The sequence below is a fragment of the Sinocyclocheilus anshuiensis genome, unplaced genomic scaffold, assembly GCF_001515605.1.
Source record: "Sinocyclocheilus anshuiensis isolate Anshui unplaced genomic scaffold, SAMN03320099.WGS_v1.1 scaffold101, whole genome shotgun sequence".
In the NCBI taxonomy this organism is placed as follows: Eukaryota; Metazoa; Chordata; class Actinopteri; order Cypriniformes; family Cyprinidae; genus Sinocyclocheilus; species Sinocyclocheilus anshuiensis.
Window position 1 is genome coordinate 1,136,755 of NW_015540892.1, and position 17,417 is coordinate 1,154,171.

Consider the following 17,417-nt stretch of genomic DNA (forward strand, 5'->3'; position numbering starts at 1 on the left):
TATATTAAAATATAAACCAGTTATTTTGAATTGTAAATCTTTCACAATTGTATTTGACTGTTTTTACTTTTTGATCAAATAAATGCTATCTCGATGAACACAAGACACTTGCAAACACACTAAACAAGCATATCTCTAATAACAGATGAAGTATATATGGTACAGAATGTAATAATACTTTGATGAACACTGTCAACTACACACAGCAGCAGTAAATACAAATGCTTTAAGGGTACAGTAAATACAAGCAGCAGACATGCATTTATGAACACTCCATTGTGAGTGTCAGCCCTCATAAATGAACCTTTAGGTTATTTCTTAAAGATCTGTTTGAATGTAACTGCTTCTTCTATCCCCACTGAGGAACAAAAAAAGAATACAAGTGCAAGTATGATCTATAATGTAGAGAGCTGGGAGAGTTGATAGCGAGTCTTGGTCTGAGCTTGATGATGGGTTGGAGATGGTGGCCCCTGGAAACAATGCTAACAAATTTGATTTTGACAGCAACAAGCATCCATTATATAGACATGAATAAACATGAGAGAACATTGTGAAAAGAAATGGAAATCCAGTACAACCATTTAATTCAAACTGATACTTTTCTAACCTTTCCCTGGGCCCATATGATTTTTCATATTGATATTTAGTGAACGTTTGTTGTTGTGATGTTTGTGTGTTTTTCTTAGTAACTCTATCATGATTGTGTATATATATCTGAACCACACTGGTGTAGTTTGCATGTGGTATTATGTGTGTTTGGTGTATTTGCACACACGTGTGTCTGTGTGTGGCAGATGTACGCAGCTCTTCGGAGGGGTTGGGCAGGCTGAAGCGTTCAGAGCTCCATCCAGGAGGAAGATTTACACTCGAAACGCTCAGCTATTATCTTCTTAATTATTACACTGTTGGCTGCAGCCAAGACTGCTGTAATTTAACTGTGTGTGTGTGTGTAAAAAGAGTGGGTGCATGTCTGTATGAGGGCCAAGCTCATCAGTAGCACTAAATGAGAGCAAGAAAAGGCTAAATTCCTGATCATTACTGACGCTGTCTCCTTGCATCTCTCATTTCATTATCCTCAATTAATCATGCATTCTAATTATCCACTGTAGTGGAATTTATTGATGAGTAGCAAAATGATTATTTTAATGTTTTGTGTTGCATTGATAGCATAGCAACTGCCCAGAGGTGTGTTTTTCGTGTGTGTGTGTGTGTGTGTGTGTGTGTGTGTGTGTGTGGATTCATGTCATTTTGTTTGCCTGATTTAGACCTATTTTTGCGTCAGAGCAATGCATGAGCTGTCATTACTACACATGTGACCATAATTAAAGAGTTTTAATCATTGGCTCACTGCAGATTTACAGGCTCTGTATGATTTTGTGAGAGAACTGGACAATAGCAGTTGATATTTAAGTTGATCGTCTCAAAGTAGAAACAGTATGGACTGATTTGAAGTCTGTTTGGCTCCATAATCATATCACACATGAACAATTCCATTTTAGTATTTAAATGAGAGAAAATTTCCAATCTGGCTTTGTAAAAATATATAATAAATACTACATCATGACGTAAAATATAAAAATATAATATAGCTGTTTTACTAAAAAGTATGCATTTTGCAAAATAGCGACATTGCAAAAATATTTATAATTATAATATCTAGTGATGTTCATTTTGGTTATTTCTCCTAACCGACAATCGACACTCCTTAACCGATTATTAAACGTTAACTGACAAGATTATTTTCGAATTAGAATTGAATTAAATTAGAACGGATAAGTGTCTGTGACCCGTTAAAAATACCAAAATTAGTTTTCCAGGGATTCATTTTACATGCGCAAAAAGCAGCAAACAACAGAAAATGAAGATTCACATGGTCACATCACACAACTGCAGCGCTTCTGTGAGCGGAGAAAAACATAATAAAGCTAGGCTATATATATATATATATATATAATGAATAAATAGGCCTATATGAGAAATATCTTTTTACTTAAATAATAAATTAACAAAAAGAAAGAAAAAAAACTGTGCAACAAGTAGTATGCAGAGTTTCGGTTCATTTTTTGTGCTGCTCGAAAGGAAAACAAGACGGCAAAATGCGGTGTCCTATTTATCTTTATTTTACAAAAGCACAAAGATTTGCTTTTATTGTGAAAGTACACAAATGAAAGCAAACCTTTTACAGTTTCGATTATCTGTATTGACTAGAAGGAGTAGTTGTTTCCACTGTTAGAAGGAAAAAATTCAAGTGATTGCGCCGGTGCCGCACACAGTTAAGCATTGCTAACTTGACAATGCAGCCTGTTCATTATCATAAAAAAATGCAGTCAGCCAAACATATGGAAAAAACACACTGCTCAGTTTAAATAATGTGTGCCGTTAAGCGTTATCACAATACCGCCATAATGTTATGCCAAACACATTTTGTTTTACATCGATGTTGGAACGTGAGTGAAGAACAAAACCAGGTTTACGTAATTAATAATATTTTGGCATTCAAAAACATCGCAAATACAGAAACATTTGGATTTGTGTCGAATGAGAGACCCAACGTTGGTTTCAATTTCGTTTATAGCCTAGCAGCTTATATTTTTCATTCTTGTTCTTTTCTGAATACTGTTAAACTGAAAGGATTTGTTGTGAAGTGAGGGGAACTAGGGATGCACCGATCAAATACTGGCATTTTCTGCCGGATCGGGTATCGGTCAGACGAGACCGATCCAAATCCGATATTGTGCGTATAATATTCTGTTATTGTTAAGCCGCACGAAAGGCACAAAAACATTATAAAGCACCATAAAGTTTTTGTGCACTATATTCCAAGTTTTCTGAAGCCATTCCATAGTTTAATGTGAGGTAGATGAATATTTAAGTCAAGTTCATGTAAACTCTTCTCTCCGCTGTCTGTCATCCTCCATTCAGCATTCAAACTTTGTGTCACGTTCAGTTTCGACAGTCAAGACGATGAAACTCTCTCCAAGAGCGCACAGTAACTGAGATTTAAAACTGTTAAAAGAAAAGGCTCAAACTATTGCACAGATTTAATACACTACGCATTAATATCTCTTCACTTTTTGCTTTGAAAATTTCTATGCTTACTGTGTAATTACTGTGACTCCTTGTTGCTTCAAGCGCATCATTCTGTGCACGGGATGCGCATAAGCGCTTCGCCCTGTATTGAGACTTTCGTATTATAATACTTTTGCGCAATGATTGTTAATGATTATTAATAGCCTTTCTTGTTCTGTCCTATCTATCATATGTTGCTGCCTCCATTCCTGTGCTATACATTTAAAAGAAATGTATTTTAATTTATAGTATATATATATATATATATATATATATATATAGTTTTTCATGAATGTATTTTACAACAATACAAAGAGCAATTTAACATTTGACCAGATTTAGTCCTACACTTAATTGTGACAATAATGAGTTGTAAATAAATAAATAAAACAAATAAAAATCATAATATTATTATTATTATTATTATTATTATTACTACTACTACTACTACTAACGCTCACAATATTTTGGGTGGGCTTTTTTCAGCAATTTTAATTAACTGCTTTGTAAATAAATTTAGAGCTTCAAATTTTGTTGTTCTTTAAATATTCCTCAAATAAATGCTAGCTTGTTCTATAAATAATGTTATTTCACTAAATGTTTAGATTTGATAAAATTATCGTGCACATGATTTTTCTAGAATAACTTTTGCTGCTGAATTATTCACTAACCTACTTTATAATAGTATTTTTGTCATAGATTATAATTATATATTTTTTCAATTGTTATTTTTCTTTAAAATTAAGTTGTCTATATTTAGTAGATTGTGTTTAACACACAAAATAGTGATGATCAGGTCAACACACTGAGGTGTAGAAATTCTACATTGATTAAAAAAAAAATACACAGTATCGGATCGGCATCAGTATCGGCCGATACTCAGAATTTTTGGAATCGGATCGGTTCTGAAACATTTGTATCGGTGCATCCCTAAGGGGAACTAAAATAGCTTAGCCAAGCTATGTGTATAGTGTTTATAATGTTTATAAACATTTCGTGTCGGCATTAGGCCTATTTCTGAATGTAATAATAAAATGCGACTTATACGCGACTTATGTTTTGTTCCTCTCAAAAACGCAATTTTATTTTATACACATAGGGTATTTTAACCATTGCAGCAAACATTTTAAAATATTTTGATTAATTACTGGAAAAAACAAACAAAAAAACTATTAAATTACTTTTTAAACCGTTTAACTGATTGTATTAATCGGTCAAAATTCTTACTGTCGGTTAACGGTTAACCGGTTAAAATGAGCATCCCTAATAATGTCAAATAAAAGATAAATAAAAATAAATAAATATAAAATAATTTTCATAGTTGGTCTTTTGTTAATTTTATTTAAAAAAAAATATTTGTGTGCCATTTTAGTATTTAAATAAGAGAGAGAAATGAATTAAATCTGGCATTTTGAAAAAAATATAATGTAATAAAATATAATATACAACATAATATAATAAAACAACAATATATGTTATATTATAATATAATAGATGTTTTATCAAAACTTTGCGCATTCTGCAAAATAGCAACTTGCTTAGAAATAACTGACTTAAAACCATTTTTTAGCTGGTCTTGCCACATTTTACAACATGCGGTAAAATATGTGATACACTATCGTTGTTAGTACCAGGATCGTTTTTCTTGAAGCAGTTCTGCTTTGTTAGTTTTCGCGATTGATTTGAGAGATTCAGTGGAGTATTAATGAAAGTGCAGTTTATCAGGAAAATAGATTTTTTTTTTTTAAAGCATGATTCCCATTGATTTGCAATGCAGTTTTATGCATGTTTGATCACCCTGGGTTACTTTCTGTCACAATCAATTATTACTCTCTCAAATTCATAATTCCTAATGGGACAAAAGTCTATATATACAAGTTTGCTCATGTTTAAGAACAGGGCTCCGGCTCCACATGGCCTTTTGCCTCTAATAAATGATAATTGTCTTTGGTTGAGCATTCAGTAATATAATGACCTGAATTGCCATAAATCAAATAATGCAGACGAGTGAGTTGCATTGCTTTCCCAGAATCATAGATGCCAACACGCAAATAACAAGAACATTAACCATTAAAAATAATTGGTACAGTAGTTATCTGCATTAGATTTATGTAACAAAGTGTTTACGAGATGGCCAGTGGAGACATAAAGTGAGGCAATTTATTCGGTCCGGGTCAGCTGAGGGTTTACTCCAGTAGGTCACGTGTCTATGTCTGTATTTCTGTGTGTTTTGTGCTTTCCTATAGGTCCCTACTTGTTTAAATAGAGTCCGCAGCTCTGAGAGTGCTTGTGGATGTGACTGCGTGTGTATTTCTACGCCTACAGAGTGTGTGTATGTGTTTGCCAGTGGTTCTTCGGTAGAGGTGAGGGGTCCTGACAGCTCCCCAGCGTGCGTCCATCAGCGTGCTAATTTAATTATCCTAATTACACCCCTCCCCATTCTTCCCCTCACGCTAGCTGGCTTGTCACAATGTCAGAGTGAGGATGTAGAGCTTTGTTAGCGTACGCTAACATCTAACGAGGTCTGCTGTGCACTTCCTCTCTCTCTCTCTTATAATCTCTTTATTTATATCTGTATCTCTTTCTATGGTTTGACCATTACTTTAATTGTAAATGTTATGGAGTTTGTATTGAAGTTTAATAATTAAGTTGTTGTTGCTACTTTATAATTGTTGTTGTTAACAGTAGAATATTTGCTAACACTATATCAGTATTTTATTAAGAGTATTTGCAAGTTATAACTGAAATATACAAACATTTTTTGAGTACCAGGTGTTCTGGGTCCTAAACCACCATTATATGACTAGGAAAAACATTACAATAGGGTTAATTAAGTTAGCATTAGCTAGGTAACACAAACTAAAAATTTTTCTTCTTAGTGAATGTTCATTTCTTCATATATTAATACATTTTTAACTTTGAATAGAGTTGTATAACTCTTATAAATGAACAAGGATTAACAATGAACTATAATGTATTAACACACAATGCCTTTCAAAAGCTTGGGGTCACTAAGTTTTTTTTTGAAACTTTTCTAAAGCCCCCCTAAAAATGGCCTAGTGACGCCCATGGTTATCACCAGTGTTGGGGAAAGTTACTTTTAAAAGTAATGCATTACAATATTGCGTTACTTCCTAAAAATGTAACTAATTACGTTAGTTAGTTACTTTTTATTGAAAGTAATGCGTTACGTTACTTTTGCATTACTTTTTAAATCTGGGCTGGGCTTGCTTGTTTGCTTTTAATAATGCATGTTCACATTTATTCTAGAACTAAAGTAACATCTTCCGATTTCTCTCAACAAAGGGACAGGAGAGCTTTCAATCAATAAATGTGAAAAAAAAAGTAACTGGCGTTACTTATTTGAAAAAGTAACTCAGATATTTTCTTGTAAATTAAAAAGTAATGCATTACTTTACTAGTTACTTGAAAAAAGTAATCTGATTACGTAACTCGCGTTACTTGTAATGCGTTACCCCCCAACACTGGTTATCACAATTTCTGCTTCTCTTGATTTATTAAGCAGAATCGTCTGTGATATTTGTCCACTTGTTATGTATCCTGAAAACATTTGATTTTAATTTGGATTTGTGTTTAGCATTGGTAACAAGCCTCCAAAGTCTTTTAATGGTTGCGGTTGCCAGATGTCAAGAGTTAAAATCCCCCCAATCAAAAATTTCCTCATTAATCCATACATTTTTTGCCCAGTGGTTTATTTAATCTGTCCAACCTGGCAACCATGTGCATGTGGTCTGTCTACATGAGGGGAAAAAGCGCTGATGAGCTGAAAACACTGGTAAACATGTAAGTAGTGGAGGTTAGTGATCTCTATTGGGAGATTCTGTTCAAATAAAAGTGTAATAGAGCCAAACGAGCAATCCATGCAAGTCGATGTTCTCTTTATTAGTGCTTATATGAAAGTGCAATAATCCTGATGAAATCTTAATAATAATAATAATAATTGTGATTATATTTTTGAGCAAAGTAATTGTGATTAACTGTTTAACCATTATCATGCAGCCCTACTTCGTACATTAATGGTATACAGTATATGAAAAGTGGGGATATCGTTTTGTTTTGGGATCTTAGTGGATTGGATCGTGAGCCACCATAAATGCAGAAAAGCAGTAGATTGTGCATGCAACCATAACACTTCCGCCTCCCCTTTCAGATTGGCTGGCCAATTTGTGTGTTTTCAACAGTTAATTCTCAAATTATTACATTAATTCCCTCACCTTAAAGGGGTAATATGATGTTGCTAAAAAGAACATTATTTTGTGTATTTGGTGTAATGAAATGTGTTTATGCGGTTTAAGGTTCAAAAAACACATTATTTTCCACATACTGTACATTAGGGCTGCATGATTAATCGAATGCGATTGTCATAGGAAAAATTGAAATCGCATCATATGACCCCTTTAACGTAGGTACGTGTAATATCCTTGCTCATACCATCCCAGGACCCCCTCAAAAATAATGTGTACATTTAATACACTGAGATCCAAGTCTCATTGTAGTAATGTTGTATTTGAAAAAAAGAAAAAAAAAACTAACTTTTTGTTAGTGGCCTCCTAATGGCCTAGTAGGACATTTATGTTGTTATTCCTCAAAGAAAATAAAAGATATAAGTTTAATGTTTGAGATCTTGTGATGGAACTGTCAATTTATTTCTGTCATATTTAGAAGTTTTTTAATCAAAGTCCTCAGAACAGTCTTTATTTGGGCTGGTCATATAACAGAGAAGACAAACTACAGTTCACTTGCATCTACCTGAGGACCCAGTCAGGAGTCAAGGCTGTCCAATCAGATCAGTGCTTGTATGTGTACATTTGTGATGCATGTCATAATTATCACTGTTATACCTGTGGCTTTAATTCCCTGCATGCAGCATGTAAAGGGTTGTGTTTTGTGTGGATACGCGTCTGTGTTTGCACAAGTGTGTATTTTGTGTCTTGTATAGCAGGTCTAATTACCGAACAGTAAGTGCAGGAGCTCTTTGACCTTTATACAAGATTCCTGGTGGGCGGCTCATCTGCCCTGCTCTCCACCGACTCATTAGCTAATATTTATAGCACACTGCTCTGACAGCAGTCTAATAAACGTACCTGTGTCTTTATTTAGTCCGACTTACCTGTTCTGTCCATCCTTCATGTGCACAATGTAGTCTCTTTTCCTCTTATTTCTCTCTGGGGGTCGAGAATAAAGGTCAGTCAGTTGTATCAGCTCAGCGTTTAGAAGAGAGGTCACAACCTGTGTTGGGGAGTCGGGGGTCCAGGTCTTTGTTCAGCAGGGTTCTGTGATCTGTTGACCTTGGCAAAGTATTATTGAGTGAATAAATAAATAGCCAATAAATTAGAACAAGGTAATGACTGTGGATTATTAGTAAAAATTTATGATTATCTGATTGTACAAATCAACAGATGTGCAGAAATCATGATGGGATTAACACTGATACACACACACACACATTTATAGATAGATAGATAGATAGATAGATAGATATTTAGAGATATTTTTTCAACACTGTATATTTCCATACAAGTTCTAAATATAATTTCTGCAAAAAAAAAAGAAAAAAGATTGTGAATAAAGCAGCATCTTGTGTTCAATAGAACACAATTTTCACTTCAGGCAAAATACAATTGAATTTATATCAAAATATAATGCTCAAAAATTCATTTCACAAAATTCACCCTCATGTTGTTCCAAATCTGTATGACTTCCTTTCTTCAGCATAATATAATAGACCTTTTTTTTTCTTTATCTTTCATTTTTGGGTTAACTATTTAAATGTAAATAAAAAATTTAATAAATTACGTTTTGACGAAACACACTGACAAAAAATACTGTAGGTCAGATGATATTTTCGTCTGATAAAATTATTCATTCTTGGGGCTTTTTAAAATTTGCTTTTAAAAATGTATTTAGTAAATATGTTTCGTTCATAGTTTATGCACAATTCTGCTTACCAAATAAAAAGTTGTTTTATACACATTATGGAAATTTTATTTCAATTGTAACAATTTTATTTAAAATTTAAAAAATGACAACTACATTAATTTTATTGTTTCTATCCAGCATTTTTAGTTTGATATCCAAAAATAATCTGATATCTCCAATTTGTATACATGGATTGAAACCTGGCTGTTGATATCCACTTTGTCCCAATCGCAGCAGAATGTATTATAATGTAGCAAAATTTATTATAACAGGATATTTTGCTAAAGCAGCATTTTATAATGAATGAGAAATGTATGAGATGTATGAAAAAATGTAACAATAACTACTGACAAATGTCACCAATGTATTATACAGCTGGAAGTATTCTTAGTTGCTTTAATACTAGCCACAGTTCTCTAAATCTGTACAAAACAGTAACTCCAGTGGGGTGAATGGTCCTGCTCTGTGATGGCTATGCTTCTGTTTCTCCTGTCTGTGGTGTTCAGGCCACCTGCCATAAATCTGATCAAACGGGAAATGTTTCCGGCAGGATAAATGGCCGCCTCTCACAGGGGAGCCAAGATTGATAGTCAAAGTTAAATTGTATTAGCTGTGCAGTTTAAATATTTAACCCAGTCTTATCATAACTGCTCTTAACACTTAAAGTAAAATACAGCAGGGGTGTCTGGAGAGGGATCTGTGGACATATATCTCTCACCACCTTCATGTTCCTGCAGTGCTATTGTCCAATAATACTTAAATGGCTTGACTTATTACGAATGCTCATTATAAAGCTAACCCTAACCCTAAGCTCTAAAAGATTCTGGGTAATAACAGAGTCACTGATAAGTGTTTTCATGAAGGCCACTGTGGGTTTGTGAGCTGCATTGCTATTAACATAAGGATCAGTGACATAGTGCTCTTTTTTTGTACGAATCTATTAATGTAAATTCCTATCTGTCTATAAATATAACATGCGCACAATGACTTGAATGCAGTTTTGCCATGTTAAGCATATTTTTTTTATTTCTGAATTAAACATTTTTTATATATTTTTTGAGGAACATAAAGTAAAAATGTCAGGTGATTACAACTGCCCTGATATCATAATGAAGAAAAAAGCCTCATTAAAAAAAGAAAAGAAAAAGAAAAGAAAAATCCATCAATTCAAAGTCATGCAGTGTGACCTAAATTCTGGTGCAACCAACATGCAGAAACATGCAAAAAACACAAAAAAGGAAATTATGTAATGAAGAGAATACCTGCAGACCCTCACAAATGTGTTAAAAAAAGACAAATATATATATTTTTTTTTTTTCCAGTTTTTTGGTTTCGGTTGTAGGATGTCCTGTGATACGACTCCCCAAAAATATAGTAATAACTAATAATTTTGAATTCATTATATTTGTAAAAGAAAAGCTTTTACCTTAAAATCATTCTTAGAATGACTGGTTTAAAAATAATTAAGATCTGTATTCACCCATTCAAGCTGTAAGAAAATTACAGTATTCTTTAATAATTAAATTATTATTTTTTTCTTGACTACACCTTGACTGTTTTCATTGCCTTTAAACTTTTTTTGAAAATGCTATTATAAAGGTTTTCCCAAACCATTTAAAATCAAAGATTACATTTCTAAAAACTAGTTTTGACCTCGATTTTTAAAACATGTTTCCTTTTCTCTATTGTGGACATTCATATTTGTCATCGCCCCTTAACCGTTTTCGTCAGCGCTGTTGCTGCTTCTCTTTACTCTCTTTCCTTTCAAATGAGAGGAGATGCTCGTTTATGATTATAATTAGCGATTAGCGTGGTAGCGCGTCACGACGAGTCTAAATAAACACAGCTGCACAGCGGTTCTGTTGGAGTGGCAGATGGGACAGGGAGAGCATGCGAGTACTGCGTTGAGAGAATTTTTTAGCAGAGTAGCATGGCGTTTGCCCTTGGACAGTGCTCTCTCACCTGAAGGTAAATGTTTATGACGGAATCATCATTAAAACTCAGACGTTTAATAGGTCCAATTAAAACAATGACTTCATTTACAGCGGGATGAGAGCTGGCCCTATTTATTGGGAGCTGGAGTAATTGAGTTCTGGGCACTTGGACCGTTAACTCCCTCCTGACTCCTGAGAGCCACTTCAGTTTAAAGGATTGAGGAAGTTTCTGAACACTAGAGGGCGAATGTTTGAGGCTCACGGGAAAACGAATCTAAACACTATTATGTTTAGAGGAGTGTTTAATCAGAGAATTTCAATTTTGAGTTGACAGTTCCCAACTTAAGAGTTACTGTTAAGTTCTGAGAGGGAATAAAAAGCCACTCTCTACTCTTCTTTCCCCCGCGCGTGTCTGTTTTAAGGGATTTATGAGTTAAAGAATGAGCTCCACATGATGGGATCAATGTCGTTAGCTGCGAGATGACGAAGCGGTAGAATATCTCTCCGCGGGCCGGGCGCAGATTGCCACAGGGGCCGTCAACCGATCAATAGCGACAGAGGCGAGCGATTGACTGACGCCGCCCTTTTCCAGGGAAAAGAGAAATGGACGAGGGAGTTGAAAATGTTGAAATAATAGGCCTTGGAGGCTTTGAGAGCGGGGCGAGTGCCGGCCTGTGGAGGAGAGTGATGGGCGAATTAGGGGCGGCTTGGGTTAGCGATTCCATACACACTCTCATGAGGGGTAGTGAAGTGGACCACTTTACCCGTCTGACTATGGACTGAACTGGCGCTGTGTTTACTGCAGTTTTTTGCTGTAGGTCTTTCTCCATAATACATCAATCCCCCTTAACCTTTTCCACTTCTTTGTAATTTCAGTGGCTCAGAAAATAGTTGCAACCCGGAAGAAACAGCAACTGTCAATCGGACCCTGTAAGTCACTGCCCAATTCTCCAAGCCACTCCTCCGTCTGCGCAGCGCCTGTGTCCGCAGTGCATATCAGCCAGGTGAGTCTCACACACTTAAAACACAGTGAACAATCTTTTAGCTCGTTATGTAGAGATCATTTTTGTTTGTTCCCCAAAAGCACCTCTTTGTCTCTACACAAACGGTGTTTTTTTCCCCCCTGCAGACAGTAATCCTCTTCCACATGGCTCAATTCTCATTGATTTCTCATTAGCAGTGTACAAGTGAGCCTGTGTTTGTGCAGCCAAGCTTAGAGAGGCTTAGAGAAGCTCAGAAAAACAGGAGGCTTGTGGCATTTCTTTGTAACGTGAGATTATTTTCTTGCTTGCTTTTGTATGTGATTCTTGCTTTGTGTGTGTGTTGCAGACTAGTAATGGTGGAGGCAGTTTGAGCGATTACTCTTCTTCCGTGCCATCCACTCCCAGTACCAGTCAAAAAGAACTACGTATTGATGTACCCCAAACCGCCAACACCCCTACGCCCGTCCGCAAACAGTCCAAACGGCGCTCCAACCTCTTTACGGTCGGTCTGTTCTCCTATTAGGCATGATTGTAATTGTTAATTAGTGCATTAATGTTATACTTAAAATTGCGACAGTAACAGCAGTCAGTTTGAAGAAGTGTGTTACTTATACCAAATGAATCCAAGACATTAAATGAATTCATATATAAAAAATGTTGATTTGAAAAATAACTATTTATATTTATGTACACTACCATTCATAAGTTTGGGGTCAATAGTTTAATATAAATATAAAGTCAATATTTAAATTAATACTTTTATTTTGTTAGGATGCATTAAATTGATAAAAAATGACAGTTTAGAATATTGAAAAATATTGTTCTTTTGATTTTGTTATTGTTCTTTATCACTTTTCCACAAAAATATCAAGGAGCACAAGTGTTGTTAACATCATAATAATAAGAAATGTTTCTTGAGGACCAAATCAAATATTAGAATGATTTGTCAAGAATCACATAACACTGAAAACAGGAGTAATTGTAAAATTACATTTTAAAGAATGGTTCTTTAAATTGTAATAATGTTTCTCAGTATTCAATTTTGTATTATCAAATCAATGCAGCATTGGTGAACATCTTCTGATAAGGCTTCTTTTAAGAACATAAAAATGAAATAAGTCTTACTGACCTTAAAATTTTGAATGATAGTGTGAGTATGTATAGTTATGGTTATTCACCAATTAACATATATTAGCTTTAGGGGTGTAACGGTTCACAAAATTCACGGTTAGGTTCGATACGACAGTGGTGTCACGGTTCAGTACGTTTTCGATACGGGGTGGGGGGGTTAATTTCTTACGTCGCAATGTTGGAAATATTTTTGTTTTAAACCATGAAGGCGAGCCAATGGATATCACATAAGCAAATTGCAAACTTTGTGCAAGAGTTATGCCGGTGAATGTCTTAATCTTAGTCAATTCACTATACAGAAAGTGCAATTAAAAACGGAATGACGGAGTAATGACGGAGCTTTCGGCATCTGAAGCCACATATTCTCTCAGAGACATGAGAGACCAATCTACTTCAACATATGCTGATAACGGTATATAGCTAACTGTTTTCATTTATCCCCTTAATACTTCTCTTGTGGCCCATACATAGTGAAAAAAAAGAGACAAGAAACGCATTTCGTGTTAAACAGGTTGTTTTTGAAAGTTGGTGCTTGAAATAGGCTAAAGCTTTTTATTCATTGATTTTAATTGATGACTGCCGAGTTAATATTTTAATTATAGGCCTATAATTAATTGTATATACAGTGGTGTGAAAAAGTGTTGGCCCCCTTCCTGATTTCTTATTTTTTTGCATGTTTGTCACACTTTAATGTGATCAGGAAGGGGGCCAACACTTTTTCACACCACTGTAGGCCTGTTTTAAAAGACATTTTTTTAACATTTTAATCGAGGAGTAAATAGCCTAATCTTTTGTTATCCTCACAATGCGTGCCCTGCGTGCCCGTCCACTAGACAGCACGTTGCCTGTTATGTCTTTGGGCTGCCTTGTTGAGCACAGTGGCACTGAGAGCATTATATTTCACACACTTAAAGCTCTTTTAGTTTCCATATGTAATAGGATTAGTCCAACGAATCGTTCGGTTTGTAATGCGTACCGAACCGAAAGCCTCATACCGAACGGTTCAATACGAATACGTGTATCGTTACACCCTTAATTAGCTTATATATGATTTCATTCTATTCATTTCCAGTTTCCAAGTGTCTTCTTCAAACTATCCATTTCATATTTGATATGATCAGTAAAGACTGTCGTTCTTCTGGTCTTGTATGCTCCTTTGTAGTGCACATCCTGCATATGTGCCACATGTCTTGCTTTCAAGAAGTTGTGGGGGTGGGGTCACATCAAGGTCAAGATGACCCCTCCCACACCCCCTTGACTTTTGAAGTCATGTGTGTGCCCTGCACTCCAAACTGGATCTAGTCTGAAGTCAGGCTCAATTAGCAGCTAGCTCGCCTTTGACTAAAATGATGTCTTCTCCCCCCACAGTCTCGGAAGGGAAGCGAACCAGACAGGGAGAAGAAAGGGATGGATGGCCGCGCAGACAGCATTGGAAGTGGCCGCGCTATCCCAATTAAACAGGTAGGGTCTGGCCGGCCGTCTGGACTGGTATAATTGGAGTCCAACAGTGGCGTATTGTGGACGAAGGGGCCTCAGATCAGTACTCAGACCCGTGCAAAGCCCGTTTGATGCCATCTCCTTGATTAACAGTGAAAGCACGCACTTGACATCAATAACAGTAAAGACATTTATAATGTTAGAAAATATTTGTATTTCAAAATAAATTGTTCTTTCAAACTTTCTAATCATTGAAGAATCCTGAAAAAAAAATGTATCATAGTTTCCACAAAATGCTTAACGGTAATGTATTTGAGGTGTAAGGAAAATATGTTATAACATATTCACACAGTAATTAAATTTACTGTATAAATACATTTACTGTGTCTTACAACAATATTTTTCAAAATCGTATGAAACTAACATGAATACAAAGAGTACATTTCAAAAACTTGGCACATGTGTTTTAAAATAGATTTTTTTTTTGTCTTTTATATGTCATTACAATAGACTTCATAGCAAAATTTAAGCTAAAGCAATTTCCTGTATGCGTATAAATCGATTAAGCCTTCAATTTTCGACTTCCTTTGATTTGAGAAATGAGACACTAAATTTATTCGCAATTGTTGTCAGATTTATTGCTGATTTGTAAGGTAGAAACATGATCTTGAAAATACTTTTGGAGATTTTGGTCTTTTCAAGCAGATGTATGCCTATTGTTACCTACATGGAAAATAGCTGCCTAGGAGCATTACCAAGATGGCCGCTGAGCGAATTGCCTGAAAGGGACTTTGGAGGTACTTCTTCTTCGAGGCACACAAGCGAGTGCTAATGCTGCCAGCAGTGATCTCTCACCTCCTGTGGCTCTATTTGCATAAATCCTGTTAAAGTCAGTGGCGGTTAATGAAGAAGAAATTAGGCTGGCCCGGCTACAGCGGTGCTGAGAGCAGGGCGCCGCGCTAGTGGCAGATGGGAAGGCTGAGCCGTAGCAGGCAGCTGTGCGGAGGAGAGAGCAGCATGCAGTTTTAACTATGATCTGACTCTCTTCCGACTGGGCTTGTGCTGCGGCTAATTTGTATGTGCGATGCCAAGAGCGATCAAGACGATAACGTGTGATCTCAAGAGAGAACAACCGTGTTCTACTACTTTAGAGCACGTAATTTACATAGATTACATAGTGCATTTATAATATGTACTTGAATACAGTAGGGAGTGCGTACTAGTTGTATATAGGTACCGAAAGAAAAGTTTTATTTTTAATGTTAAGTATATTAGAGAGCCTTCAGTATAGTGAAACATTAGCGGATGGAGAGTGTGTCGCACGGGGGGCCTGGCGCAGAGCCATATCTCTGAAGCATCTCTCAGCCTCTTGACACTGCAGGTACATAAATGAGGGATTAATTTCCCTGGTGTCAGACAGAGCCTGCCCCACACTTACTCATACACGCACACACTTACGCACACACTCTTGTGCTGATCAGAAGCCCCATCAGTGCCCGAGTCCCTCATCTCATGAGGAGATCAATCAGCCAGCGCAATCAGAGCTCACCAGTCTATGCAGTCCACAGTGTTTGAGTTCTCCCTGCTGTCCTGTCGCTCTCTCGCTAGTCCTTTAGATTCATGGTGGTTTAGACTTTTTTGCATTTTCTTTGCTGACTTTTTGGAAATGTTTTAACAGATTTAAGTAAGATGGCACATTTTGGGGGGAAATCATATTGCGTGAAAACATTTTTTTTCAGGTAACATTAGTATAGGGACCAATTCTCACTATTAACTAGTTTCTCATTAGCATGCCTATTATTAACATATTAGCTGTTTATTAGTACTTATAAAGCACATATTCTTCATGACCATATTCTACATCCCTAATCCTACACCATACCTAAACTTAACAACTACCTTACTAACTATTAATAAGCAGCAAATTAGGAGTTTACTGAGGCAAAATTCATAGTAATTGGTTTGTTAATGGCAAGAATTGAACCTTAAAATAAAGTGTGACCTTTTTTTATATACTGCAACTGGGATTTGAACTGCAATATGATGAACGTTTATCGCTCCGATATCCAGGTAAAATGAAAAAACTCATGCAGTCACATTGTACTTGTACTTAATGTGGACTCAGATCTTTTTTTCTTAGTTTACTTGTTAGTTCAATCTTCTTTTACTTTACTGTTTTTGGAACCCAATCAACATGAATTAAAAAAAATAGCAATAATATACGTTTTAATATAATAGACATAATAATATACATATTATTATATTGTGAAATACAGCTATTATTATTATATTATAAAATAAATAGTAGTACAAAACTAACAATTTTTCACAATTACTATAGTTTTAGTTCATCTTATTAATAAAATTATTAATACAAGTTTTTACAAATTACTGTGATACTGTAATATAAAAATTAGAGCCCGACCGATATGGTTTTTTTGGGGCCGATACCGATACCGATATTAGGGAGTAAAAAAAGGCCGATACCGATACATCGGCCGATATTCTTTGTGTATATTATAGTACAGTACCAGTCAAAAGTTTGGACACTTTCCCATTTGTGTGTCCAAACATTTGACTGGTACTATATATAGAATATAGTATATACATAAACAGAATATATATACATAAACACATTTTTTGCAATGATCACTCAAATGTGGTGATCAAACACTTATAATGGTGACAGAGATATGTAAGGGCATTTAACAATTTAACAATAAACTTGCGATGAGTGCGATGCACAAAGTAACGGGGTGTTAGTTGTAACACACGTAGTTTGAATATTTATTTTACCATAGTAAAATTTTAATTCTGGCTTAAGTAAATTTTTTATCTCAGTTTTTATTATTCATTTAAAATGAGACAAATCTGCTATTATTTTAATCTCCAATCTGTTATTTATCAGTTCAGATAGTTTTTT

General features: G+C 35.3%; 1 protein-coding gene across 4 annotated transcripts in view; it reads left to right on the plus strand.

Annotated features, from left to right (window-relative positions):
- Positions 1-17,417, plus strand: part of agap1 (ArfGAP with GTPase domain, ankyrin repeat and PH domain 1) — a 143,179-nt gene that overhangs the window by 61,536 nt on the left and 64,226 nt on the right. For all 4 annotated transcript variants that reach the window (XM_016486609.1, XM_016486612.1, XM_016486610.1 and 1 more), the window contains 3 exons: positions 11,820-11,947; positions 12,273-12,428; positions 14,426-14,518. In XM_016486609.1, coding sequence (XP_016342095.1) covers positions 11,820-11,947; positions 12,273-12,428; positions 14,426-14,518 — 377 coding nt within the window. The remainder of the gene's footprint in view (positions 1-11,819; positions 11,948-12,272; positions 12,429-14,425; positions 14,519-17,417) is intronic.